General features: G+C 39.4%; 2 protein-coding genes across 5 annotated transcripts in view; one reads left to right on the top strand and one right to left on the bottom strand.

Annotated features, from left to right (window-relative positions):
* The first annotated feature begins 53 nt into the window (after window positions 1–53).
* NOC3L (NOC3 like DNA replication regulator) lies at window positions 54–22,402 on the top strand. 2 transcript variants are annotated; one of them, XR_004498160.1, is made up of 22 exons: window positions 66–116; window positions 1,309–1,516; window positions 1,903–2,029; window positions 3,714–3,871; window positions 3,983–4,039; window positions 4,979–5,109; window positions 5,560–5,721; window positions 6,464–6,557; window positions 6,749–6,924; window positions 7,140–7,268; window positions 7,731–7,862; window positions 8,234–8,314; window positions 8,848–8,948; window positions 9,419–9,491; window positions 9,566–9,629; window positions 9,717–9,788; window positions 10,754–10,935; window positions 11,170–11,298; window positions 11,919–12,016; window positions 13,756–13,840; window positions 15,562–16,327; window positions 21,499–22,402. XR_004498160.1 is itself a non-coding variant. In XM_015632751.3 (21 exons), exons 1-21 carry the CDS (start codon window positions 108–110, stop codon window positions 15,691–15,693), a joined length of 2,400 nt encoding a protein of 799 aa, XP_015488237.1. In that variant the 5' UTR covers window positions 54–107; the 3' UTR covers window positions 15,694–17,100. The 2 variants fall into 2 exon arrangements, 1 of the variants encoding a protein (XP_015488237.1); XM_015632751.3 differs by lacking the exon at window positions 21,499–22,402 and having other exon boundaries at window positions 54–116; window positions 15,562–17,100.
* Window positions 18,998–26,657, bottom strand: part of PLCE1 (phospholipase C epsilon 1) — a 138,094-nt gene continuing 130,434 nt past the window's right edge. For 2 of the 3 annotated variants that reach the window (XM_015632749.2, XM_015632750.2), the window contains 5 exons: window positions 26,234–26,362; window positions 25,282–25,491; window positions 23,335–23,496; window positions 22,961–23,179; window positions 22,033–22,226 (listed from right to left, as the gene is read on the bottom strand). In XM_015632749.2, the coding sequence (XP_015488235.1) occupies window positions 22,047–22,226; window positions 22,961–23,179; window positions 23,335–23,496; window positions 25,282–25,491; window positions 26,234–26,362 (900 nt within the window). In that variant the 3' untranslated portion in view covers window positions 22,033–22,046. Of the gene's footprint in view, window positions 20,928–22,015; window positions 22,227–22,960; window positions 23,180–23,334; window positions 23,497–25,281; window positions 25,492–26,233; window positions 26,363–26,657 lie in introns of those variants that run through there. The other variant, XM_015632748.2, reaches the window with a different exon arrangement.

Consider the following 26,657-nt stretch of genomic DNA (forward strand, 5'->3'; position numbering starts at 1 on the left):
GGGGCCCGGCCCCAGCCTCGGCGCCTTCGGCCTCCGCCGCCAGGGGCCGCTGTGGGCGCGCTGCGGGGCGCGCTTCCGCCGCCGGCCAGCACGCGCGGGCCGCCGCCATGAAGCCGGTAAGGGCCGTGAGGGGAGCGGGCCGTGAGGGGAGCGGGCCGCGCGGCGCGGGAGGGGAGCCGTGCCCGGTAGCGGACGGCGCCACCGGGGCTCCGGGAACGGCAGAGCAGTGCGGGTGCTTTGGGTGGGAAGCGGCGGCGCAGCGCGGGCTCGTCTCTCTCACCCCGACACAAGCGCTAACCTTTAAGCGTCCTCATAATCTAGCATAGAAAGGGAAGCTAAAGTTGGGCTGACAAAATTCCCGGATTCACAGATTCGCGGCATGTTCTCGGTTGGAAGGGGCCCGCACTATCGTGGAGCCCAGGCCTGCAGTGACTGGCCGTACAGGGAGCGATCCCACAATCTTGCTGTTATTAACACGATGCTCCAACCAGCTGAGATAAGGATTCCGGGAACCCCACACTGATCCACTTGTCCCCTTTGTAAAGGAACACATCAGCCCTAACAGCGCTTCGATGCTCGGTTTCTCTGCACAGCCTTGCCTTCCCATGCCCCTCGTCGGGTGGTCCTCGCCGTGTCCATTCCCGTCCCGAGCACCCTCGGGATTGCTCTGCAGGTTTGGCAGGAGCGCATGTACTGAGCCGCGCCTCCGGCTTCCCCCGAGCCCGCTTTCTCAGCCCGCCGTGCCCCCCGAGCTCGGGCCCCATACCTGTTCGGGTACGGCTGCTCGTGTGAGCCTTGCAGCAGGCAGCCTCGCCAGGGCCCTGCAGCTGCTGGGAAGGGAGAATTTCAGGCAGGAGAAAACCAAAGCTCAGCTTGTGGAGGTGTCCTACAGGAGGACATTTGCCCCAGGCTGTGGCCTTGGATGTTAAAGCCCCCGAAGTACTTTATCGTGTGCTGGGAAACGGCAGCACCCTGAGAAAAACACAGGATGCTGGGGGGCACACAAAGAACTGCACCCAAACAAGCTGTGTACCATACCTTGAGTGTCCGTGTGTCTAAAAGTGACGGACATAGGGTTTAATAAAAAAGTTTGTCAGAGAATATTTCTGTAAAACATTTGTCACAGTGCTCTCTTCTCAAAAGTGTAACACAGTTGTGTAAATTAGAGGCTAACTGATGTTACTGTTAGCAGGAAACATATAATTCAGTCCCGATAGAAATAGGAACTCTGAGATCTTAAACAGTGGAATAAATTTTGCAAAGGCTGTTAACACATCAGTGACTTGTAGCTCTCTGTTTGTTTTCTAGAGAAAAAACACAAAGCGAGTTCCAAGTTTTCGCAAGTTACTGAGAACTAGTCAAATAAAACTTGACAATAAATTAAAGAATAAACAGTACAAGCAGAAGAGTGCTGCTAAGAAGTATCGTAAAGAGCAGAAGAAGCTAAGGGAGGCTGTCAGAGATGCTATTTCTAGAAAGCCTTTTCCTTTGGAGGAAGGCAAGAAGAAACAAGTTGGTAAGTGTTTGCTCAGGTATGGGGGTTACTGAATATGCTGCTGCTTCCTGTTGTAAAATTCAAGAAAACAACACTTCATTTTCTGTATACAAATAGTTGCTGTTCCTGTTGAAAGAGTGGGAGACTTGTAAAAAATACAAAATGTAGCCATTCTGGGACCTAGAACTGTCAGTTAAAGATGGTAGAAATGTGTTTGCATGGATCATTATTGGATGTCATAGTAAAGGGCCAGTTTTCTGGGATAACAAAACTCACATGCATGAAGATCAGTGAGCTCCAGGTAAAAGTATGGCATAAAATGGTCTCAAAAGTGTAGGCAGGGTTAGGTTTTCAAGGGTGACTATACATATGGGATATTAACCTGTAAACATATTTTTCTAAAATAGCTAGAAAATGGGAGGAAAAAGAAGAAGAAGATGCTCTTCCACTGGACATGATGGATGAAGATGACTTAAAATTAATGGAGGATCTGGCTCAAAAGGCATCCTTTTTAACCAGAGATCTTTCTTCTAAGTGAGTTGCAGTGTCTCCTTTTCATACTAATTCAGCCTTGTGTGGTTAATAAGTAATTAATATCTAAAATAATGCATTTATCAGGAGGACTCTTTCAGTCAGGTGTGTCTTTGCAGCTCCAGTTTAGTGTTTCCTCAGTATGTCAGTACTTCAGTATTAATGTATTGATGTGTATCAGTACATTCTCTGTACTGCTCTGCCTGACCTTCAGGTTACTGCTTCTGCAGTGTTCCTTCCTGGGAGGTCCCTGGTTGTGAGATGAGTAGAATCCCTCAAACTGAAATAAATGCTTTAACCTGTAAACAAAGGGGTTTTTTTTCTATACAGAGTATTCAAGACATTCCCTGGACTGTGGACCACTATACATATTGTAGTGCAAATTGCTGGAAAAAAGATGAGTTCTGTAAGCCATGTCTGCAACACGTGCAACACCAAAACATTCATACAAAAAAATTTGTTACCGGTTTTGTGGACCAAGGCATTGGGTAGACTTCACAGTGATGTGTGCAGAAAGGTAGTGCTCCTAGTTGTAGAATAGTCTTTACAAATACACTTTGACAGAATTGTCTGGTTACATGATTGTTTGCAAATCTTAGCTTGCCTTTTTTGAAGGATGTGAAAAGACTCTCTACGCCTAGCTGCTGTAGGATGGTGTTAATTTGGTAATGCTGATTCTCCTCAGAAATTAATAATTTAGTTTTGAAGGAAAGTAGTATATGGCTTTTATTTACAAAGTTGCAGTTGTGCTGCATGGCCTTTTGTAGTCACACTGCAAGTTCTTGAATCAGAAGAATTTTGTTTTAAACGTTCCCCTTTCCTGAAATTAAGTGGGTGTGACATGAGTTTAAAGTCTTGCAAAACTCAAAGTTTATTGTGTGGTTTTATTTAGAGATATTTTGCAAAATGTAGTTCTGTGTTTTACATAGAACTTAGACAGAATGAGTATTACACTCATTATGCCAGAGGGTTTTTAGAATGGAAGGAAAATGGTGGAAGTGGTAGCTCTTTTACCTGTTTTACTGTTCCTGGCTTTTAATTCCTTTCATAGTGCTCCCTTAAATTCAAGAACTTGTCTTTTCAATCTGCTTACTTTGGTCAGCTGCAATCTATCTTAAAAACTTGTCAGATATTCATATTAGCACAGACTAAATACTTACCCTCTTGTACACTTATGTGTAGCTCAGGAGCATACCTGTGAAAGAGAACACTATGCTGTGTTATTGCTGTTCTCATTGGAGAGAGGTGTGTGACACAGGCTTTGCCAGTGGGCAGAGTAGAAAAGTGACAGTAATAGTGGTAAAAGCAGCCATGGAGTAGGATAGATAAAAATGGTCACTGACTCACTCATTGTCACATCCTGGTTAAGCCTCACCTGGAAGGTCAAAACACAGTGAGGGAGGGAGAGGCTGTGGGACATGTTAAGGAAGGCTCTGGACTGTTTGCCCAGTGAGAGGATCCTAGTGCTGCTGGTTGCTGGTGGAGTCCTTCATGGCAGGACTGCTTGGGGTGGTTTAACAGGTCTGAGCCCTGCCAGGGCAGCTGCTCTGCTGTGGGAGAGCACAGAAGGGGAGGAAGGACACAGCACCCTGGCCTGGGTGAGAGGCAGACACTTAATTCAGCTGGTCAGGCATAGTTCTTGTCCAATTAAATGGCTGGTTCATTTAGTTTGCCTTGTATTTTTCAGTGAACCTGTTCACGTCAAAAAACGAAAACATGAAAGTGTGATTGAGAAGTACGAGAAGGTGCCAAGACGTTTGCAAACAGAGCCAGAAAAAGAGCTTATCCATCTGCTCCCCATCAAAGACAAGAGTGGCATAATTCCTCAAGCTGTGGAAAAGCCAGGTAAGGCACAGATTCTGTAACTGGTATAATAACCAAGAAGTATATAATTTATTTGTTTAAAGTTTCACAGTGTTTATTACGTGCTTGACACTAGGCACTCTGTTTTTGCAGTTCTCAATGATGCACATGAGGAAGAAGAGGACACAGAAGATATGGAGGAAGCAGAGGGTAATAAAACATTTTGTTTGCTTTTTGTTGTTTTTTTTCAAATCACTGACACACCTGAAAAGTATTTTGCTGTTACCCAAGGGAGCTTGCAATTGAAGTGTATTTTGTTCAGGATGTTTTTGAATATGTTCATTACCATGTTGCCATCAAAGCATAACCATTATTCAAAGCTTGCACTCTTACCTGTTAGAATCTCAGGAATGGCTGGCTTCAGATTCTCTTTCTTCAAAATTATTTTGATTTTTCACCTATGCTTTTATCCTTTCTGTCATATTTGCTAGTAAGAAGGAAATATTGGTCTTACATAAGGAGTATCTGTGTGGTTCTATTTTGATTACTCCAAGATCATTCTGAAATGCAGTTCAGGACACAGACTTTAGTAGGCTTTAAGTGTCTGTCTTTGTCTTAAAATTTTTTTATTTAAAACATCAATACAAGGAAACTGAGATTTTCATTTGCAGTTGGCTATTGAGTTAATGGTCATTTTCAAGTAACTTCTGGGCCCTTACTGTCTAAATATAATCTGAAGTTGAGGAAGAAGATACTTGTAGCAAAATAATACTTTTTAGAAAGCACTAACAAAAACAATTGTATTTTTAAAAGGAAAAGTGAATGATGAATAATTTGACACAAATTGCAGAGAAATGCAGTTTCTTGGCATGGTTGGGGTAATATGTTGAGTTGATATGTTGCTACTGTACTCAAAGAACACCATGGGCAGATTCAAAAACATTTAGTCCACTTCTTTTTGCAAGCAAAAGATTTTGAAGTGGAGCAGAAATGAATCTGTGGGTTAATGTAAGATCTACCAAAGTAATTTTTAAAGCTTCTTTGTGGAACTTCTTGTGTTACTCTTGTGTGACCTTACCAGGGTACCTGTTTGAAATGCAGTATCTGCAAGTGGCTTCCCCTCTTTTCTAACTCTCACATGTGTGACAGACTTTAATGAGGAACCCTTGCCTGTTCTCACTCCTGAGGAAATGGCTGCTCAAAGGAGACAAAAGCTGCAGGAGAGGAAGATGCACATAGCTGCCTTAGCATCTGCCATTCTCTCAGAGCCAGACAGCAATGTAGGTACATTTACTTAACCTGCATGTATGTGTGTCTGTTGTGCACTAAGTCAAGAAACAAAGATCTGAATGAGCTAACAGCAGCAAAACCACAATAATATATGAGTGGAACAAAGAAAAGGTCAGTGTTGTATCACTTTAGTTATTTTCTGTACAAACTACCTTATTCCATAAGCATGACCCTTATGTAAGCTCTCATTTCAGGGTTGTGTCTGATAGTTCCCAATGCTTCAGGATATACTAATAATTTTTTGTAATTTTGTGCAAATTTGTAATAGCAGGATATTTTGATATTCCTGAGACTGAAATTTTGTTGGGATATCTGTCATTTCCTGGGTCGTTGTGCAGCACTAAGTAGAGTCTGAGTAACTGCTGAGTTAATGTACATTGTGTTTGTCTCTTGGTTTGCAGTTGTTCTTCATCTGACGTCTGCCTATTTTCTTCAATCAGATTAAGAAGCTGAAGGAGCTGCGTGCCATGCTGATGGAACAGGATCCTAACGTGGCTGTGATTGTTAGGAAGCTGGTCATGGTGTCTTTGATGGAGATATTCAAAGATATTGCACCTTCGTACAAAATTCGACCTCTGACTGAAGCAGAAAAGGCTACCAAGGTGAAATATCAAATCTGTTTATAGTGTATGTGAGTAGTTAAGAATGTTTTCAGCTGTGCCAGATACTAAGCCTGATTTGTTCAATATGAATTTATGGTTTTGAGCAAAGGGGACAAAGACACAAATACTTGTGGAAGCTCTGAAGCTGTGACACTCTCAGGAAGAGAGGTTTTGGTTTTGAGCCTTTAATTCTTACATTCTTCCTTCAATAGGTAGATGACATGCAGGTGGTAATGGAGGGGAAAAGTAGTGTTTGAAAGTGGTATACCAAACCTGGGTGACTTCTTCATAAACCTTGGAATAAGCTCCTGCACTAGAGAGTTATAAAGAAGGCAAATTATGCAATGTTGTCACCTAACTGGCATAGATTTCTTTGAAATGTGTTCAACAATTTGCAGAACAAATGCTGAGTAATTGGTTTTCTGGAGCTTGTTCTTAACCAGTTTCTTAGAAGGATTTTTGGATATAGGTTTAGTGCAGTTTAGAGTCATGGTTTTTAAAATAACATCTAGTTGATAATGTTACTTCAAGCTCTGTAAATTAAATAAGCCTAGTTGGAAAAGGCCCTCTGAACACATCTATAGAAAAATACAGAAATATTTTATTTTTAATACATTTGTAGGAATGTCTGTCTAGAAGAAAAAACTACTTAGATATCTGATATTTGTTTTAAAACTTTTTTTCACCATTGGCTAATTTCAGTTATTTAGCTCTCCAAATAAAATTTCAATTATGTTTACAGGTTAAAAAAGAAACACAGAAACTGAGAGAATTTGAAGAAGGCCTTGTAAGCCAGTATAAATTTTACTTGGAAAATCTGGAACAAGCAATTAAAGGTACAGTTAACACTTCCCATTTTTTGTGGTAAAGGCAAAATTGTTTGCAGCAGTTTCCCTCCTCTGAATGAATGGTACCTTCTGTCTTTGAGATAGCACTTGCATGAAGTATGCCTGCAATCAGTAAAAATTTTAATATTTATAAGATGACCATCATTCTGAAGAGTAATCACTAAAAATATTTTGTGCAGATTGGAAGCAAAGGAAGTTGAAGAAAAGCAATGTCATCTCATTAAAGGCATATAAAGGCCTAGCAGAGGTAGCAGTGAAGTGTCTGTGTGAGCTCCTTGTGGCCCTACCCCACTTCAATTTCCACAATAACATTATTGTTCTCATTGTTCCGCTCATGAATGATCCGTCAAAAATGGTAAGTGATTTTCTGATACGAGAAAGAGTTCTTGTTTTGTGTGAAAAATAATTTCTGAGCTATATTCCACAATATCTAGATCTTTTGGGTATATCTTTTCACTGTTTTACAGGCTGTGGGCACTTTATAATTAGTAAATACCATTAATATAATCTGTTACTAGCTGTTCTTGTGGATGTGGCTTTACAGAACAGTTTCTGTCTTTTGCTTTTCAGATTTCTGAACTGTGTGTTGAGGCAGTTAAGAAGCTCTTTAAGCAGGACAAGTTGGGTTATGCCTCACTTGGTGTAGTTAAAGTAATTTCTGGCCTTGTGAGGAGTAGAAATTATGATGTCAGACCTGAGGTAAGAGTCTTTCTGTTGTACCTAACAATATTTCTATGTCAAAAGTTTCAAAAAACCCCAAATGTTAAAGTTACGGCACCTGCTGGCTGCAGACAGGCAGAATTTCCTCACTCTGCCAGACACAGACAGTTCAGCATTAGGCTGAGCCAGGGAATTAGAGAGGTATGGGGCAAGGGAGGGAGACTGGGAGGTGGAGATGAGATTCTGCCAGAGACATGGCTTAAGTCAGACAGGGAGACTTGAAGTGAGAGGTAAATGGAAGAATGGATAGAAATGGACAGTGCTGGGGAAGGAACTGGGAGCAGGGATCAAGAGATACAGGTGTGAAGGAACAGGAGAGGAGTAAACGAGAACCTTTGACTAGCAAAGCCCACTAGCTGTAATGGAATTCGGGATTTCTTACCCTTAGTTCCCATCAGGTTATAGATGACCTTTCATTGTATTTATTTTATTTTACAATAGGTATTAAAAGTATTTCTTCACTTAAGAATTAAGGAAGTAGAATTACAAAAAGATTCTGAAGACATTGCACCAAAGAAAAAGTTCATGACTTACAAAGAGAAAAGAAAAAATCTTTCCAGAATGCAAAGAAAGGTACAACGAATCTGTGTCTTTCTCATGCTCTACTTCTGTTACTTTATGTAGCAATTTGTTCTAGCAATGATTGCACATCTGCTGTTGCCATTGTTAATTCTCAGCATCGGTGATCAGGTTTTGCATTGTACTTGAACATTTATAAGGTTCTACAGGGAATTTAATTATCTTCCTATTTTTCCCTCTTTCCTCTGTTGATAATGCTTTTGACTGGTTGTTTCTGATAGGACAAGGGTTACCCTGTAGAATCACAGGGTGACTTAAGCAACTCACCAAGCATGGACGTTTTGTTCTCTGGGTATCTTTTCTTGATATCCAGACTGGTTGGAAACATTGAATCTGTTGTCTTAAAATCAACCTTATATTTTCAGTGGAAGAAAGCAGAAGAGAAACTGGAACGAGAGCTCCTGGAAGCAGAAGCATCAGAAAGTAAAGAAAAGAAACTCAAGTTGGTAAGTAATTTAGAGATTATTTCCCTATTTTAGCAGAGTGGCAGCTCCTAACCTTTTGTAATTGTCTTCCCTCCATCCCAACTTGTCAGCATTCCATATCTCTAGACTGGGGATACAAACACTCTGCCTGTGACAGAGATCTAGGTTTTAGTAAATCATGCTCTCAGTTTAGCCAGGAAGGCCAATGTAGCCATTCCTGTTCCCCTTTGCTGCCTGCTCAGAATGGTATTGAACCCATTGGCAAATGTCCTCCAGGTGCCCTGTTCCATAGGACACAGTGTAGTGGGTGTTAGAGCCTCTCAGAGTGGCCTTTAGGCAAAGGAGGAGTGTGCCTGCAGCCAGGAGAGAGCCAGGGGCAGGAGAGCATGGCAAGACTTCAGCTTTTCAGTGTATGAGCACAGATGGCAGTGCAGGACTGGTTTGGAAGGCCTGAGTGCAGGCTTGGACAGAGAAAAGCATTTCAGTTGAGTTTAAGTGAAATAGAAATGTCTGTTTTACAGGATTAAGTATTTAATTTTGTTTTCTTTCTTCAGCACACAGAGACCTTGAATATTGTATTTGTAACTTACTTCAGGATCTTGAAGAAAGCTCAGAAGTCTCCACTTTTGCCAGCTGTGCTAGAAGGTCTTGCAAAGTAAGAGCTGAATGCCTTCTTTTGTGTGTGTTGGAAAGTACATAAAGCACTAAAGAAATTTTTGTCTCTGAAAGAGAATTAAAGAGTGAGAAAAGATAGTCCCTGACAAATTAGTTGAAATTCTTCTGTTTATCTGCTGAAGTTTTCTGCTATTTCCAAAACCGTTTCAATGTGATTTGAAATTTCCCATGATAGAATTGATGTGGTGCAAATGCCACAGGATGTGTTAATGTGATTCCATTATTTTGTCTGATTAATTGCTAAAGGACACAAGCATGTTGTTGTTAATGCTCTAGAAAAGCCATGATTAGCATGTTGGGGGCTGAATTATTATTTCCTGTGAAAATAGTAAATGTTCAGCATTTCATTTAGCCTGCTTTTAAGGTGTGGATCTTGGCAATTCAGAGCACTTTGAACTGAGTTTACAGATAATGTCTATAATTAAAAAATGCAAATCTCTTTGATTCAAGGTTTGCTCATCTCATAAATGTGGAATTTTTTGATGACCTATTGATTGTCCTTCATTCACTTATTGCATCTGGGGTAAGATGAGTTTATTATTAGAGTTTTCTTAAAATTACTTCCTTTTGGGTACTTAATCAGTTTTGTATTCTTAGGATTTAAGCTATCGCGAGAGTCTTCATTGCATTCTAAGTGCTTTTCATATACTCTCTGGTCAAGGTAGGAGATTTTTAAAAACAAACTTTTGTTCAATATTGCCTGATAAATAAATGGAGTAAATGTGTTTATTTGGGATTATGTTTATAGGTGATGTTCTTAACATTGATCCAATGAAATTTTACACACATCTGTACAAGACACTCTTCAGCCTACATGCAGGTAATTCCAGATCTTTTTTTCACTGTTCACCTAGATAATGTTTATTCTGTTTCTTTGCTATCAAAGCCTTTATGTAGAATTAATAAACATTAATATACACTTTTTTAAAGATATCTAATTTCTGAGATTACTGTCTGGTTTAATCTGCTGTTTTTTTCTCGAGTTGCACATTGCTTTACTTCAATACAAATACTTGAATTATTATTCCAATACATGGTAACAGGGTCTAATCATGTCATTTCATTAGGAAATGCCAAGTATTTGATCTTGGATAAGCATTTGGCTTGTCCTCAGTTTAAATTTTTTTACATCCTTATAATTATTTCTTTCAGTGGCAATTTAAAAATTCTTGTCATTTTTCTCTAATTCTCACTCCAGTAAAGAAAAAACATCTGATTTTCCCAATATAATTCTAAAAATAACTTAAATTTAAATTCTGTTTTTAAAAATTTTCTAGTATATATTTCTGATTTTTATAATGATAACATTTTTATGTTCTAATCTAAATTTTCCAGTAATTTTGAGAAGTTGAATAATTGATAAAAGAAGAGATGTATAAAATTTGAAATTAACATAATTTTAATTAACTTCAGAAATGTAGATTCTCTAGGATTAAGAATAAACATTCTGCAGTTCTGGATGGGTAAAACACTAGATCTTTTCACTGTTTAATAATTGATAGAAAATGATACAATGAATGCATTTAGGATTAAAACAGTAGCTATGTTCAATGATTAGATATTTTTGATGGAACAAGTATTTTCTTAGAAAGGAGCACAGAAGCAATGGTACATTTTTTCTGTTCAAAGCTGGACTATTTTGACCAAAAAAGGGTGGATGCTTAATGTCTGTATCACATGAGAGTTGTCTGAGTATCCCAGCTTTCATGCTGTTCTCAGTTCCAGTGTCCAGCTGTATGTCCTTGATGTGGTTCTTTACTCTCTGTATGGAATTCTGCTTTTGAGGTGGCACCAATGAGGACATAGGGATTGTGCTGCAGTGCCTGGATGTCATGTTTGCCAAGAGGAGAAAGCAAGTTTCCCAGCAACGAGCTCTTGCTTTCCTAAAGCGACTTTCCATCCTTGCTCTTCATGTGCTTCCAAATTCCAGTGTTGGGATCTTGGCAACAAACAGGGTGTTCATGCAAGTAAGTTTTACTTGTTCAAATTTTTAGCTTACTGGCTAAAGGTTATTGAATTTTTTTATAAAAATAATTTTGTGCAAATTTTTTTAAAGTATCTTTAGCAAGAATGATGAGAACAAAATATGCTTAAATGCTGCTTAAACTGAATGAAGTGGAATGAATCCTGAAACTGACTTAACCATGTTATAATTGGTTGGTAATATAAACAATTCCGTTTCCGGTTTTGTTGTGTTGTAGACATTCCCAAGGATGGACCTCTTACTAGACAACGAATCTCAAGGCAGTGGGGTTTATCTCCCAGAATTAGATGAACCAGAGCATTGCAATGCCCAGAACACAGCCCTGTGGGAGCTGCATCTACTACAGGTTTGTGAGTAACTCAGGGATTTGGGAAACGACATCAGTTAGTAGCTGCTCAATGTTTAGGTGCTTTGCAAATAGAGAACAGAGGTCTTCAGGCTTATCTGTCAAATCCTGGCCCACATGAGCATATTCCACCAGAGTGGAAGGAGAAGACCCACACAGTAGTATGGAAGGATGAGCTCAAAAGGGGGTGTTACACATCCCCTATTACAATACCACACTGGTTCTTACTGCAGGTTGCCTTATTAGATTCCTTTGGAGACTTTCTAGATATGTTGAGTTCCCTTGCAGTCCAGTCCTTCTTCCAAGAGTAACTGACACCTTGATCTGTCATTCCAGTCAAGGTTTGGAGACGGCTTCCTCTGCCCTTTGTCCCTTTTTCCTGGGAGTAGGAATTACCTAACTGTGGAGAGTCATGCTCACAGCATGATATGAGGGAATAAATGCATGACTGGGAGTTCTCATTCACTTAATCCCACAAACTGACTGATTTTGAGGTACTCAGTTTCTAAAATAAAAGCAGACTTTCCGTCGTACAGAAATGGAAATAAATATTAAATTCTATAGATAAATACGTTATCCCTTACTGTCTGTCTACTGCCTTCATTCTTCCTTTCTTTCAGAGACATTATCATCCAACAGTGCAAAAATTTGCATCTCACCTTATTGCTGGAGCTCCAGCTGAGGGCTCAGGAGCTCTTCCACTTGATTTGAGCCAAAGGTGAGTTATCAAAGAGTTCCTTTTTTTCTAAATACTGTTGCTTATACTACATTAAAGGAATGCCTAAAAACAATTATCTATAAAATTAAAGATTCTGATCTTCAAACTGTCTTTGTTCTTCTGCCAGTACAGAACGTAGAAATCTGGCTGCCTTTTTATTTCTTTTTTCTTTTCCCTTTTGAGACATGTTGCCAGGCTGTGACAAGGATAAACATTTCAAAATGCAGTGTGTTTTCTTCCCCCAGGAGAAAAATATCTTCAGTAGCAGCCCTGATCTGAGTATGAATCTGGATCACTGAACTGGGGCTGTCCAGTGGGAACTAGAACCCAAATTGCAGTGTAAGGTGTGTAGTAGTAGGTTAAAACATGAGAACAGCCATCCAGGCTCAGACAAGATCTAATTCAGCACCCTGTCTTTGGCAGTGGCTGGCAGCAGGTGCCTTGTGAAAAGTAAAACCAGGGCATACACATAAAACATGTTCTAAGCAAGCCTCTGACAGGTTTCAGCCTGGTGGATTTCCTGAACCTGATACCATTTTCTGTTAGTACCTCTCTCTTCATGGAGTTATTTTCAAAACTGTTCAATGTGCCTTGAATCAGAGCACACATTTTGCAAATGCAGCATTGCTTGGTAGGGGTTCTGTGCATCCACAACTCCCCATGGTAAGATCTGCTTTCTTTAATTTTGGTGCCAGTTTGCCTCATTTAACAGCCCCTGGTTCTTGCTCTGGGAGCTGAAGGGCACAGCCTGCTCAGTCACACTCTTTCTGTGCCTCATGGCAGACCTCAGTCATATCACACTTCGATCTGCTCTCCTGTATGGAGGGTTCCACCTCACACAGGAGCTGTTCCATATTTGCCATACAATTTATTGCATGTTCCTGACCTTTTACCAATTTATACATATCAAGATGAAATTAGAGACTCAGTTACAATATTTGAGGTGTGGATGATCTGTGGATTTATACACTGATGTAACTAATTTCTGTTGTGTTTTGTTTCTTTTCAACTTCAAACAGCACTGAAGTCACAGTCCCATAAAAATAGCTGTCATAACAAGAAGATATTTTTCTCTAAGTGATAGTGACCTGCTCAGAGACTACTGTTTTTATGTAGAGTTGCTTTTTCCAATACTAAATTTCATTTGCCATTTTGCTGATTGTCTCATACAGTCTGTCTGCAGTTCTCTAGAGGCAGCTCATTCTTACTACTACAAAGCACTTGGTATTCTCCAGCTCTTTTTTGAGCATGTAGGAAATTGCAGGTCCTGGAAAAGACCTTGTGGAAGCTCAGTGTCTTCCTGTCATTGCAAAAAATGATCATAGACTACTGTCTCCTGTTTCCTGTCTTTTAACCAGTTTTTTTCTGTGATGTTCCTCCCTGTTTGCCCATGGATGTCCTTTTGGCAAGGAGTTGGGAATTCTGGCAGATTGTGTCAGCTAGACCATCTTAACCTACCTTTCCCCCTGCCTTTTTCAAATACCTACAGATCAGAGCTCTGGGCAGACAGCAGTTTTCTTGTGTTTGTTTAGATGTATTTTACTTTCTTTGACTTGCAGTATTTCCCAGCCATTGGCTCCTGATCTTTTCCAGGTGATGCTCATTACTCTGGGTTCTCCTAAAGTGTGATGGAGGGGGATTGTGGAGTTCCTGTGAGACGCTGCTCTCAGATTGGTGATAGATCAGCTGAAGTTGTATTTAGCTAATGCCATTTTTCTTTCATTGTTTATTTACTGTAGGTCTGCTACAGAACTTTTTGAGACATACTGTATGAAAGAAATGACCTTTAATCCTCCTGTTGCATCAGTAACATCCAGAAGAAAGGTACTGTTCTTGTCTCTCTGTGTCCTTTTCTAACCATGTGTCACAGCAATATAACCTGTATCTGATAGCTCACTATGCAGTGCCCAGGCTTTGGCACACTCAGTGTGGCATTCTGGTTTCTGTACTTTTTGCATCAAGTATCTTTTTTTTAGTGGCATAAGATAGGACTGAGTATAAGGAAGGAAAAAATAGCTGTATAAATAATCCTACCTCCCACAGCATCAGTTAACATAGCAAGATTAATACAGTAGCTGTTATTTTGCACTTTGCAGTGGTTCAGTGCAGTTTTCTTGGCTCTTTTCTGTAATGATGAACTAATGTTTGTTCAAAAAGAAATAATAAAAAGCCAGCTCTTTCCCCAGGGTGGGTAGTTGCCAAGACAGCTGGATTTCCAGAGCATTTGATTCAGTGTGTTGAGGGAATACTGATCCCTGTTAGTGTCACTACAGCTTTAAAGTGGAAATTTGAGGGGAACAAAGAGTTAATGTAAAAAGAGGAGATAATGGTGGAAGTGTGTTTTTATCTTCAGCATTGGATGTGTTCCAGATGTCAGCCTCCATTAAATGTCCAGTGAGTGGTGTGTCCTTTAAAAAGTGGTAACTGTCCTTGTTTGTAATGCAAACATTACAACCTATTAACCTTGTCAGTGCTCTACTTTGTAACTCAGTAATATCAGTTGAAGCCTTGGGAGCACAATTTTTTTTTTCCATTTTAGAGAAGCAACTTCTGAAAATGTGTTTGTACTTAACTTACTCAGTTGTTTTATAATGACTCCTTGATACGTGTGTCCTGCTACGGAGCTACATGAGCAGCTCAGACAGAGCAAGGCTGAAAACAGCAGATGGGAGAGAAATTTGGGTTGAATAAGGAAATGCACAAGCTCCTTTACGGAGCAGGAACAGTGGAACAGCAAGATCACAAAGTGTCCATAGATGGCTGTAATGGACCTAACTGGGAAATTACCTTGGGGTCTTGCTTGCTCTATGGTTGTTTGGCTCATTTAACAAATTTTGGCAGTATCTGAGTTTTACCCTCTGTGTCCTGCATGTCCTGTGTGTGCCAGGCTGCCAATCTGTCAGCATCTCTCTGCTCTCGACAGGAGCTCCAAACTGGAGCACCTGTGCACCACTAAAGAGAGGCTCTCATAGTGAGACAGCACAAAGTACTTGACTCTGGGAATTGTATTCACAGGGAAGTTTAAATCTTGTGCATAATCATCATTCTTCATTTAAGCACCAGAAAAATGCAGGGCTCCAGGTGTGGCTGGAGGCAGAAGGGTCAGGGAATTCCTTTCTGGCTTACAACCTGTGCTGTAAGCATTGTTGCTTTCACTGGCCTTTTGGTCAGAGGTGCTGGATTTATAAATGTGTGCTGTCACCTGTGCTATGCTTGATTTGCATTTGTGTGTTGAACAGGAGGCAGTGTGTGAACCCCCATGCAGTTTGAAGCCATGGCTGTGTGTAGTAGGTAAAAGCCCTACTTCTAAAGCCCAGCTTACCACAAACCAAAAAAGCCTCACCAAAACCACGAGCTTATGAAGCCTGACACGATGCTTGCTTGCAGCCAAGGGAGGTTTCCTGCAGGCCAGGAGCAGTGAGTTGCCAGTTGAACAGGTCTGGTCTAGACTGGGACCACAGGAGAGAAACAAGACTGCTAAACTAAGGTAGCCATAGAAAACATGGCCTTGCTCAGTAATACAACTCATATTTTGTAATTTTCAGGATACCTTCTTGCAAATGGATTCATTTGTAGATGAAGAACTAAACAAACAGCTTCAACAACACATCAGTGAGACTGTTGCTCACACACCCTTGGATTTTGCTAAGCACTTGAAGGAATCATCCTTGGCATAAATGTACCTATCAATCAAGTTCATTTGGATTCTTAATTACAAAGAAAGATTGGGTGAAAGAAATCACCAGTCATCATAAAAGGTATACAAGTAGGCTTTTGTGTGAATATAGAAACACACAAAAATGTAACAGTTTTTCACAATTACAGGTCTGTCCCCCAACCACCCAGCCCCTGTTCAGGGGGCTTGGGAAATCAGTGAACTCTCATAAAACACAGAAACCTAAGTAATTTAAGAATTGTTTGCAACCATGCACAGTTGTATTTTTGTTTATGTATTTTTCTAATTTTTATAACAGAATATTGACATATGTATTTCTGTGAGCTCACTCAGCTGTGTTGATAACTTAATAAATATTTTGAAAATATTAACATAATACTGACTTTTCGATGTTTAAGTTACCTAGACATTTGGAATATGAATTGCATTTTTCCTGTTTCTCTTTTTATGTCTTCTAACAATTTATCTCATCTTGAATTCATTTTACATTTGGTGGTTTTTTTCCCCTCTGATGAACCTTGATATTGGCAAATTAAGAATATTGAATTTCAGTTCTAAACTATCATCATGATTGAATACTCTACTGCAGTGTCTTTAATAAAGCACTGCTGTCAAGAATACTGGACAAATGCAAGGTAAGAATGTTGGTTTTTTTGGTTTTTTTTAATGTGAATTTCATTGTACAGGGGAATGTAGTGGGCTGTCCCATTAGCTGACAGCTAATGCACTTCTGTAGTGCTTAATCTGTGATAATGGTATGTGTGTGAGTTTTGCAAAGCTTTCCTTTAAGTCAGAAAATATCTTTTTTTCTCTAGGGTATTTAGGTATTTTTCTCTCTAGTCCTTTATCCTGATTTATGGTTCTTAGATAGTCTTACAATTAATTTATTTCTCTTTTAATACATGTTTTCAGTATTGATCACACTAGTTCACCAATTCCCAAGTATTTAAACATAAATTTACAAACATTTTTAGGGCGTGTGTATTAAGGGATTAGAAAATACCTATGTATTATATTATACATATAAATTACCTATGTTTTATATTTACTATGTAGACTACAAACCTGTTAATAATACTGGTGGTTATACATGTGTTTCTGTCTGCTTAGGCTGTCATTGCCATAGATTCCGAGTAGTTCTTTCTAGCTGAGTTGTAAAGTGTGTGCAAATAGAGATGTGATTTAAATTCTGCAGAATTCCAAGGGAGCCATTTGTCAATACCTCTGTCAGTTCAGGAAGGAAAGAACAAAAGAGTCAACATCTTAAACCATTTATTTTTTACAACATATACAAATACAGTTTATTCAAGTCAGCAGAGAGAAAACAGTCCAGGTGGAAAAGTCACTTTCAAAATTGTTCATTTTACATAGTTTCCAAACATATAAAGACTGGCACATAGTGATGTTGCATTGTCAGAATATTCTGACATGCTTGAAGAGGCAGAAGAAGACAACTGTACAAGTCATTCTGAAAGAGCTTATACATCTATTGGAGCAAAATCTATTTACTGCTATTTATTTTTGTATTTAATTTGCTAACTCTGCCAAATGTCTATTACTATTTAAGTTACAAAATATTTATCACAGACAGGAAAAAATTGCCACCACTGGTACATTTAGTGGGCTACCCTAAAAGTAAACTGAGTTTCTTAGTGGAACGGTAACAGACAGTGATTAAAAAACAGGTGTTAATTGAAGCATTTGAAGAGAAGATCAGGCAGTTGTGTTTCAGAAGCTTCAGACTTAGCCTGTAAAGCTACCAGCAGGGTCTTCTCTTTTTGAAAATAAACTATGAATGTTAAGAAAGTGTTCTTGAAATATTTGGATATTTCCATGTTGAAGTGTTTAATTCTCGAAAGCCTGTGAGTTCTTAGAAGCAGACACCTTTCTAAAAGCAGCTATTCAGACACCTCACCTAGTAATATTTGTAAGCAAGAAAGAAAATGTCACTAGGCTTAAAAAAATGAAAACTGTGAGAGTTTTTTTTAGTGTTCTGACTGCTCTTGCTGGGGTGAGCAAGACAGAACCAGGAAGCCCTTTGGGCAGTGGAGGAAGCAGCTCCTGGAGTGCCCCAGTTCTGACAAGCAGAGCGGTTGTGCACTCACACAGGAGCTGGGACTGCCCAGCTTTTGGCCCATACAGTCACACTCTGCAAGCAGCACGTGCTGCACAGGGAAAGGGTAAGAAATTGGTAGAAAAGTAGCAGTTTTTAAATAGTACAGAATAAAATACTTTTGTGTTTTTGCCAATAGGCAACAGTGCAGGAGAAGCAAGAGATTTCCACCTGTGAAGTGTGCAGTGCAAGGCCTGCTACTGCTCAGAGACTGCATGTTTGTGGAAGATGTTGATTATTTACATTCCTTTCTTTCAAACTTTATCCTGGAAGCTGCTTCCTGTAAATAGTTTGTAATGTAAAAATGAATGTATTTTCCTAACTGATGTCCATACTCAGCCAAAAGCATGGAAAAGGACAAAGTCATTTTGTCAGTTATTTTGTCAGTTTTGTCATAGGAATGCGTGGACAGATTCCTGCAGAAATAAAATCTGTGGCTAAACAGAATAAACATTCCTATTAGCATAATAACTTAGCACATGAAACTGGGCTTTCATAAAAGCTAACAACTCCCTTGTGCTGTTTAATGCTTCAAGTGGTATTGTATTTCCACTACTTGGAACCAGCAAGAGGAAGGGCACTGCAATTCTTTCCCAAATTCACCCCAAAGTGTATCATGTTTCACCAAGAAAAGTTTACCTGGGTATTTACCAATACCTGAACTTTAAACTAAGTGACTGCATGTACATTAATGAAAATACTGGAACAGGTTCATTAGCCTTACACAGTTACAGATGTCTATAGCCTTACAATGTTAGGGTTTTTAAATAAAAATCCAAATTATTTTGCTGTTCTCTTTCACTGTGATAGCAGCAGAAGGAGGTTTTGACTGTGACTGATGATAAAGATACACTAATAAGCTATTCCCACAGCTAGAAAAATTGTGTTAGAAATAGTACAAAGCTGCTGATTTAAATGGCCACAAGACTTCAGGCTAGTGCTATGCCTGTGGTGAACAATATGACATGACTACTGATGTCCCCTTTGCTTCTCCATGATTGTTCTTTGTTTTTATATCTGTGTGATAGAAAAGCACTAGTGGATGACAACATGGATATAAGAACTTTCTATGTTGAATCCAATTAATTAGCAAGGGTGTCTGGTAGCCTACTGTGATATTACAGGTGATATTAATAATTTTCAGAGCTGCTAAAGATAAAAAAAAAAACCCAAACCCAAAAAAACACACCAACAAAAAAGAAAACAGGTAAGGGCAAACTGAAGGACATTAAGCATTGTTTAAAATGCCACAAAAATACCAAAAGGAAAAAATTCTCAGTGAGGTCAAACTGCTACTGTGTTAAAATAACAGAGAGAACAAAGCTAACATTTAAAAAAATGGTTGCATTAGTTGAATTGTGCAGCAGGTTGATGTATTTCCCAGTAATTCCTAAGCATTCCAAAGCAAACAAACTGTACATATAAAATGATATGTAAATTTCCACTTCTTAACATTTTGCTTGGGGTCAGTTTTTGCCTTGGGCAGAGTGGGGAGGGAGCACGTCCCTCACAGGGGCTGCTACTGTTGGAATTGGTAATTAGTGATGGGCTGAGCTGGCTGGGGGCTTGAGTTGGGTCATGCTGCTGATTTACAAAATGCTGCTCTGGTACACAAAATTCAAAACTTTTGTTAAAGATGAGCAGTGGGAAGTGCATGGCCTCTGTGAGGATATGCCACTGAGAAATCTGACTTTTCTGAATGTCTGTGGTTATTTTTCCTGAAAGCTGGAAGTGACCTCAAGAGGGCACTTTTTTGCTTTGGTAAATGGCTATTTCATAGGCGTTTTCTGTAGTGTGTAGAAAGACACTGAAAGACATCATAGTTTCTGGTGACAGAATGTATGTTCTGTCTGCTTGTTTATATGCCAGTTAATTACTTGGTTTACTTTTATTTCACCTTCTAATTCATAGGGGGGGCATTAGCTGTCCTGAGACTACTGCCTGTAACTTCTTTCCTCTGTTTATGGTTTGCACTAGTGAAACAAAAACATGTGCCGAGCAGTTTGTTCCCTACAGATACATTTCTTGTGGGAGATCAAAGGGATGTCTGATTGCAGCAGTTGTGTAGTTTGTGCCCCTGTAATGGATTATTTTAAATAACTAAACACATCAGTAACTCCCGTGGAGGGAAAAAAAAAATCAGATAACAAAAGATGAATTCAGGACATGTAAAACTTCCCAACAGTGTTTCTATGTAAACAGAATTGTCAAGAGTTATAAAGTTCTTTATAATACTCTCTGGGTTTAACAGACAAGTAAAAGGACAGTTCCTGGCTACATGGAAAAATGTGGTTTGAATTCAAAATTTTGAAATGTTAATTACACTTATCAATGCATTGTTTTGACTTTGGTCAGTACTGGGTATTAAACACCTTGTGCTGAAAAGAAACAACCAGAAAAGTTCTAATATTTTTTTTCCTCTAAATCCAGAGAAAGATAAAAAAGTCTTAATTTTCTAAAAAGTAGTATAGGATAAATATACTATACACTGGCATGTACTTTGAAACATGATAATAAATATTCATTTTTAAACACAAGCCTGGAGAACTAAAATTTTTAAGAAGAAAATGTTGTTCTTTGCCAAGGTCTCACTACCAGTAAGGTGTATTCAGCTATTGTACATTATTTTGTTAATGAAGATAAATTACTTTGACTGTTTTGTGTATATTCACCAAAGTTAAACAGATATGCAAAGGAAGTTACAGTATATTTAAATCTCTTTACAATCACTTAACACAGTGTTTAACAGTAATCCTCAGGTAAAAGTGCGTTATTTTAATATAATACACATAAAAGAACACTCTGGTTCTCTGCCTTCAGATTCCTTAAAGGCAACAAGCTAAAATTATCTTTTGTTTAAAAACGGGAGGGTGATGACACGTGTTTGTTTACAACACACAGTCCAAGAAAACTCCATCCGCCTATGGAGAATCTGCAGATGCAGAGGTACAGGAAGAGAGGAATCTTCCAAGAGCTGACAGGCATCTTTCCCATCTACAGCATCCCATTTAGGATTCCCAGATTCTGGATGCTAATCCAGCAGCATTGCCTGGATTAACATCTGCAGCACAGGGCACACAGTTGCTGACCAGTTCAGTCTGCAGCAGGATCCTTCAGAGGCACTGCAGGAGGATTCAGTCATGTAAATTCCAGGTTGGAGTTTTAGGAAAAGAAAGAAAAAAACCAACCAAGCAAACATGAATATCCAACAAAACAAAACCCCAGCAAAACAAAAACCCAACCAAATGAGGAAGAGGGAAAGTGACTCTGATTTTCCCATAATTCACTTTGCTTTCCCTGAATTCAGATTGTTTTAATGCATTGGAGGGGGTTTATAGCAACCTAGAAATAAGCTATCAAATTCATCCTTTCCTATTTGAAATACCTTGCAAATGGAAACAGTGCTTGAATTCTGTTAAATTAGTGACTTAGCAGCAGCATTACAATGCATGTCAAATAATGCTTTAAGAATTAGATGCATACAGAACAAGAAATGTAATCTTAAATTGGCCATCTGTGAGATGGGATTATCAACACTGAAAAAGATTTCTTCATTTGCGGTGAGCTGCAACTTCCCAGCTGCTGTCACAGTGCTGTAGTAGCACTGTGCAAGTGTCTGGTTAGTGTACAGTGCTGGGCAAGTGGCACTTACTATCTCCATATAAACAGGATGGTCTTTGTTGTGTATTTCAGTTGTTTGAAGTCAAGCAAGATGGAAGAAATTGAAGAGATACAGAAAGGGTAGTGTAAATGTTTAAACATGTCTGGCAAAATTTCCACGGACAGAAGTTAACACTATAAACTTGTTCTAGCTGAAAAAGAGATCACCAATCCTGATGATTTTATTATCTGGACATAATAAAATAAAATCTCTACTGCTCACTTCCATTTGCCACGGCCCAGAGCAAAAGAGTAACAGAACATCACTGCTTAAGCACAGCTGTTGATAAAAAGGAGTACTGCAAAATCAACCGGGATGCAACATTTTTGCATTAAATGGACAGAGAAAGTGGGTAAAACTCCACCACTGATTCACTTGGAGCCCTTCCTGCTGTCATCGTGGCTGTGCACAACAGTGTATGAGGCTTTTACGGCTCACTCTGTCAGTCCTTGTACCTCGCTTGGTTTGATCAGCTACAGCTTGGAAGCAGGACTGCTCTGTGAATGCTGCACTGAATGCCTGCTCAGTGCTCGGGTCAGTGTCTCATACCTGAGCAGGCCTTGTCTGGCAGCAGCCCGGACTATTCCATGATGTCACTGAAGGCCAAGGCGCACGCGGCTCTCTCGTCCCTGCCCTGGGGACTGTCGGACAGGACCTGCAGCGGCGGCGACACGAAGCCCCGGTACTGCTTACTCGACTTGGTCAACTTCTTCAGCTCACTGGTGAAGGAGATGCCTTTTCTCTTGTCATCTCGTGCTGCCTGTAAAAATTAAAAAAGATCATAGAGGTGGTTTAACAGCTGCTTGTTTGCTGGGAAATAATGAAGATGAAAACACCTAACATGCTGCTAAGCGGCTTCCCTTTAGGAATTCAGTATGGCTGTGCTTTCATCCAGACACTTCCTTCTGATTGTTCTGAATAAATTAATTAAAACTGCATTGTTAAAGATATGTTTAGCAAATTTGGTAATCTGTACTTGTAATACAGGTACTTTACAGCAATAGCAGCTGTGGATTGGTGGTGTTTGCTGGAAAGGAGAACACAACTCCTTCTCCCATCAAGCATGTAATTCATTCTTGCCATTTTTCCAAGCCTGAGATAAAGCAACAGAACAACTTTTTCACTGGGCAGGAATAAAGGGGACTTTATTCCAGTAGCTTTTAAGTTCTGCCCATTTGAACAGTCCTTTGTTATTACAGGGAACATGACATGCACAGCCAGAAAGTTTTGAGAAACAGAAAGCCGGTAGCAGGTAAAGGTTGTTGTGGATTTGCAGGCTGTGAGGAAATCGTTTTCCTGGATGTAACTGATGCAGTTTAGCAAAGGAAAAAATAAGGGAGGTTCAGAGAAAAGAGGAAATCTGCTTTTTGCTGTAGTCTGTCCTTTCCACCTCCCCTCATGCCAGTCGTGTCTCCTTTGCATGGAAAGCAGGTTCCCATTAAGCTGATCACACACCATCTATTAACACCTAGTGTAAAGTCTTGCATCTTTTACCTGAACCTGTTCTTTGAGCTTAAGGATAAATTTTCCTGCTCCCTTCCACTTGCTTTGGGCTTGAAACACACACTCTTGATCGGAGAGAATCCTCTGAGATGGTTTAGATGTTGAAGACTTTTTGTTTGCTGGCTCTTTAGTCACCTCTTCCAAGAGCACATAATCACTTGGGTTTGGATTGCTCAAAATGCTGTAGGAGTATTTGGCTTTGCAGAGAGTCTATTTAAAAGCAGAAAAACAAAACAAAAACCAAATCATTCCCTGAGATTCACATTACTAAACCAATTCTTCAGCTAGTGCTGGGAACAAACTCCACCTTAGCTTGTTTGAAACCAACTTCCAGCCCACACGTTGAGGTGGGCACGTGCCCTTACCTGCTGTATGACATCCTGAGCTGTGCTGAACCGTGGAGCTTTGATCACAGTGCGTGGTTGCTCTGGGGAGACATCGTGTACCTGAACAAAGAAGCTGTCATCCTCAGAGCTGATGGCTGCTTCTTCCTTTGCTTCATGAAAGACATTTCTCTCATTTAAATTCTACAGAGAAAATGACAGACAAATTCATTTACTTTAGTGAGGTAACTAATAGCTGGTGGTCACACAAGGGTTTTATTGCATGGAAATTGGAGGCTCTGCGGTTGTCTCAGCTCCATTTTGTTAAATGCATTATAAGAGAGTTTTGACAAGCCACTATTGCTAATAAATAATAATAATAATGCTGGTAAATACCCATATTTTCTAAAATCAATATCTGAAATACCTTTCAAAGTAGGTGAGGAATGGAGATATTTGCATAGCATCATATTTTACAAAAATGACCCCCTAAATTCTTCCCTTATGTATACAAAATTATGTTTTGTCATGTAATGGTGCCAGTACAATGGGAGATGGTGGAGAGGGTTCTTTTCTTTCCTGTCCCTGCACTAAAGCCAAAAGAATTTAGAGCCAGAATCTGAGCAAACATTTTCCTATGGTGTGGAGCAAGAGAAAGGCTGCGTGTTTCTCTCTCCCTTTTCAATAACTACTGCAGATTTTAGACAGAATTCCTCCTTGAGCCTTCTCTCAGAGAATGCAATTCTGTCCAATGCCTTGGAACACTTAGAACAAACCTTGGATTGTACACTGTAAATATGGGCTGTGTATTGCACCCTGTCACTGGACCTGAACCTTGTTTTTCCAGTCAGATTTGCAGCTTCATTTCTAGCTCCAAGCTCTGAGGTGCTGCTGTCTGCAGAAAGGCTCAAATTTATGGCTAGGGCTTTGAGGTACTCACATCACAGGACAGAGTAACAGCATAATTTTCACATGTGCTCAGGCAGATTTTAATCCATTTTCTGAAGGAATGGGGCTTGGCAGGATACATGTGGCAGCATACACTGACAGAGGCAGTGCTGCAGTCAGTGGAATTCAGGAGGCCACTATTTCCATGAACAAATTTCTACCTTGTCATTTTTGTTCCAAATATTAGATATAAAGGAAACCAAAATATGGACTTGTGTAATATAATAGCAACTTGTCAAATTGAAGCTTTGTCAAAAGTTCTCTCAAAATAAGCAAAATAGATGTTTTCCAGTTTAAAGAATACCAGAGGAACTCTGTCATATATATATATGTAAAATTTGTTTACTAAGCAAGTGTTTTTATTTGCCAAACTGACCAAAGAAAGTGCCTCTGAAAATGGGATTATTAAGAGTTTTTCTCCTGCTTTTTTGTCTCTGTCTCACAAGCCTAGGCACTAACATATTTTAAGCTCTAGATGCTTTGCTCATAGTGTAAACTGAAGTCATCTTCCTCCTTTAAATTAAAAGAAATCACTTATGTCATTATTTTAGTCTACAATTGATAATTTAATTATCCTTTGAGGCTTTTAAGACTTTTTAATATCAAAATTATTTCTAAATCTTTTTGACAGATGAGAAGTTGCTGCCATCTGAATTGATGGTGGTTTTCTGGAGTTCTGTTATCTGTGATCCTTTGGTATTAACTATTGTCTTTCTATTAATTTTCTATCATGGCATAATCTATATTAGCATTAAATTCGAACTATCAATCCTAAGAGAGTCACTGAACTGTGACTGAGCCATAATGAATAAACAACACACAGCTGATACTGGAGCTGAGGGAGGTCCAGTTGGTGTCACACAGGTGTATAAAGTCCAGTTGTGCTTCTCACTCAAGAGTTATGTTTGTTTTTAAATAATGCACACAGCATTGACATTACTCACCAGGTAGTGAAACAAATACTGGATCCTTTTGTTTTGTGGTTATAAGAGCTATTTTTAGCTACCTTTGTAAATAATAATTTATCTGAAACAGACTTACTTCCTCTCGAGTTTTAAAGATGATTCTTCCAACATATCCTTCTTCTGGGAACCAACTGTTTAAAAGCTGCACTAGCCCTTCTTCAGGACCAATCACTCTTTGGAATGGTGGTTTTCTGCATTCACTCTTTTCTTTAGATATAAAACTTTTCTCTTCCATCAGAAAATAGTCTGCAGCGCATGACTCTGTGCCTTTTATGGTAGCCAAGAGCTAAGACAGACAACACACAACAATTAGAATGCTAAATATAAACACTGCATAATTAGTAGTTATAAATGAGAATGAATAAGGAAGCTTTCAGAATCTGTAACTATTCTGACAGTGCAGGCAGGATTTCTGATGTGCTATTTATTATTCAGATATTTTACTCCAGGGTAATGTCCTGTTCTCTTTAGCCCAGCCAAGCAGTTCAGCTATTCCAGACAAGGCAGTACTATTTAAGCTTATTTTGGTCCTTTTTGGCTGGCCAGAAAATTTATTCATAATCCCAGGACAGTACAGTCTTTTCCCACTGCTAGAATAACAATCCCTGCTGAGTTAACTGGTTTTTCTGCTCATGAACTTAGCCCTCTAACTTTTACTCTCTGTTCCTACGGTGCTTCAGTTCAAAGAATTGTGTGGAAATGTTTGCCTTTGTTGTAAGGAGAAACCACTGTCCCCATTGACTAGAGAGATTGTTTTTCTCATCTGCATATACCCAAATATTAAAATACTAACAGGGAATATGTTCTAAGATTATAAACCCATTCTCTGAAGCCAAGATTGGAAAAAAGTCCACTGATTATATTCTGTATTTGCCGTGTAATTAATTCCACAGCAGTGCATTTCTAACTGGCTGTGATGAATTAACTACAACGACCCCGTGTGTGAGAAGCGCAGGGAGACAGGGATCCAGAAGGATGTTAGTGGGGATGCTGGCAATGAAGAGCCTGCAATTCAGCAGGAAGCTCACCTGATGGAGCAGCTGTGCAGCTGTGGTCCCTGCACTTACACTGAAAACAGTGAAAGGCTCCGGGCCTGGAATTCCATGAATTGTCACTTTGTAAGTCACAGCAGCTTTCCTTTCTCCCAGGCTAAACAACTGTTCAGACAACATGCAGTAGGTTACTGGACATTTTTACACAGGCATGTTATTTCTAGGTTGCTTAAAAGAAACTGTACACACTAGTTGTAAGGGCCTTGACAAAGCAAAGCTGTTCAGGTCATGCATGGCTCTTTCTTACACTACAGATCGAGGCATCTAAAAACCCCCAACAAACCCTCCAAAAGCCTCCATAGTATCTTGAAGCTGAAGAGAAAGAAGAAAAAGGAAGTTTTCCAGTGGGAATACATCAACTACCACTGGACAAAGGGTCAACCTCCATTACTCATTCCCC

This window comes from Parus major, chromosome 6 (assembly GCF_001522545.3).
Source record: "Parus major isolate Abel chromosome 6, Parus_major1.1, whole genome shotgun sequence".
NCBI lineage: Eukaryota > Metazoa > Chordata > Aves > Passeriformes > Paridae > Parus > Parus major.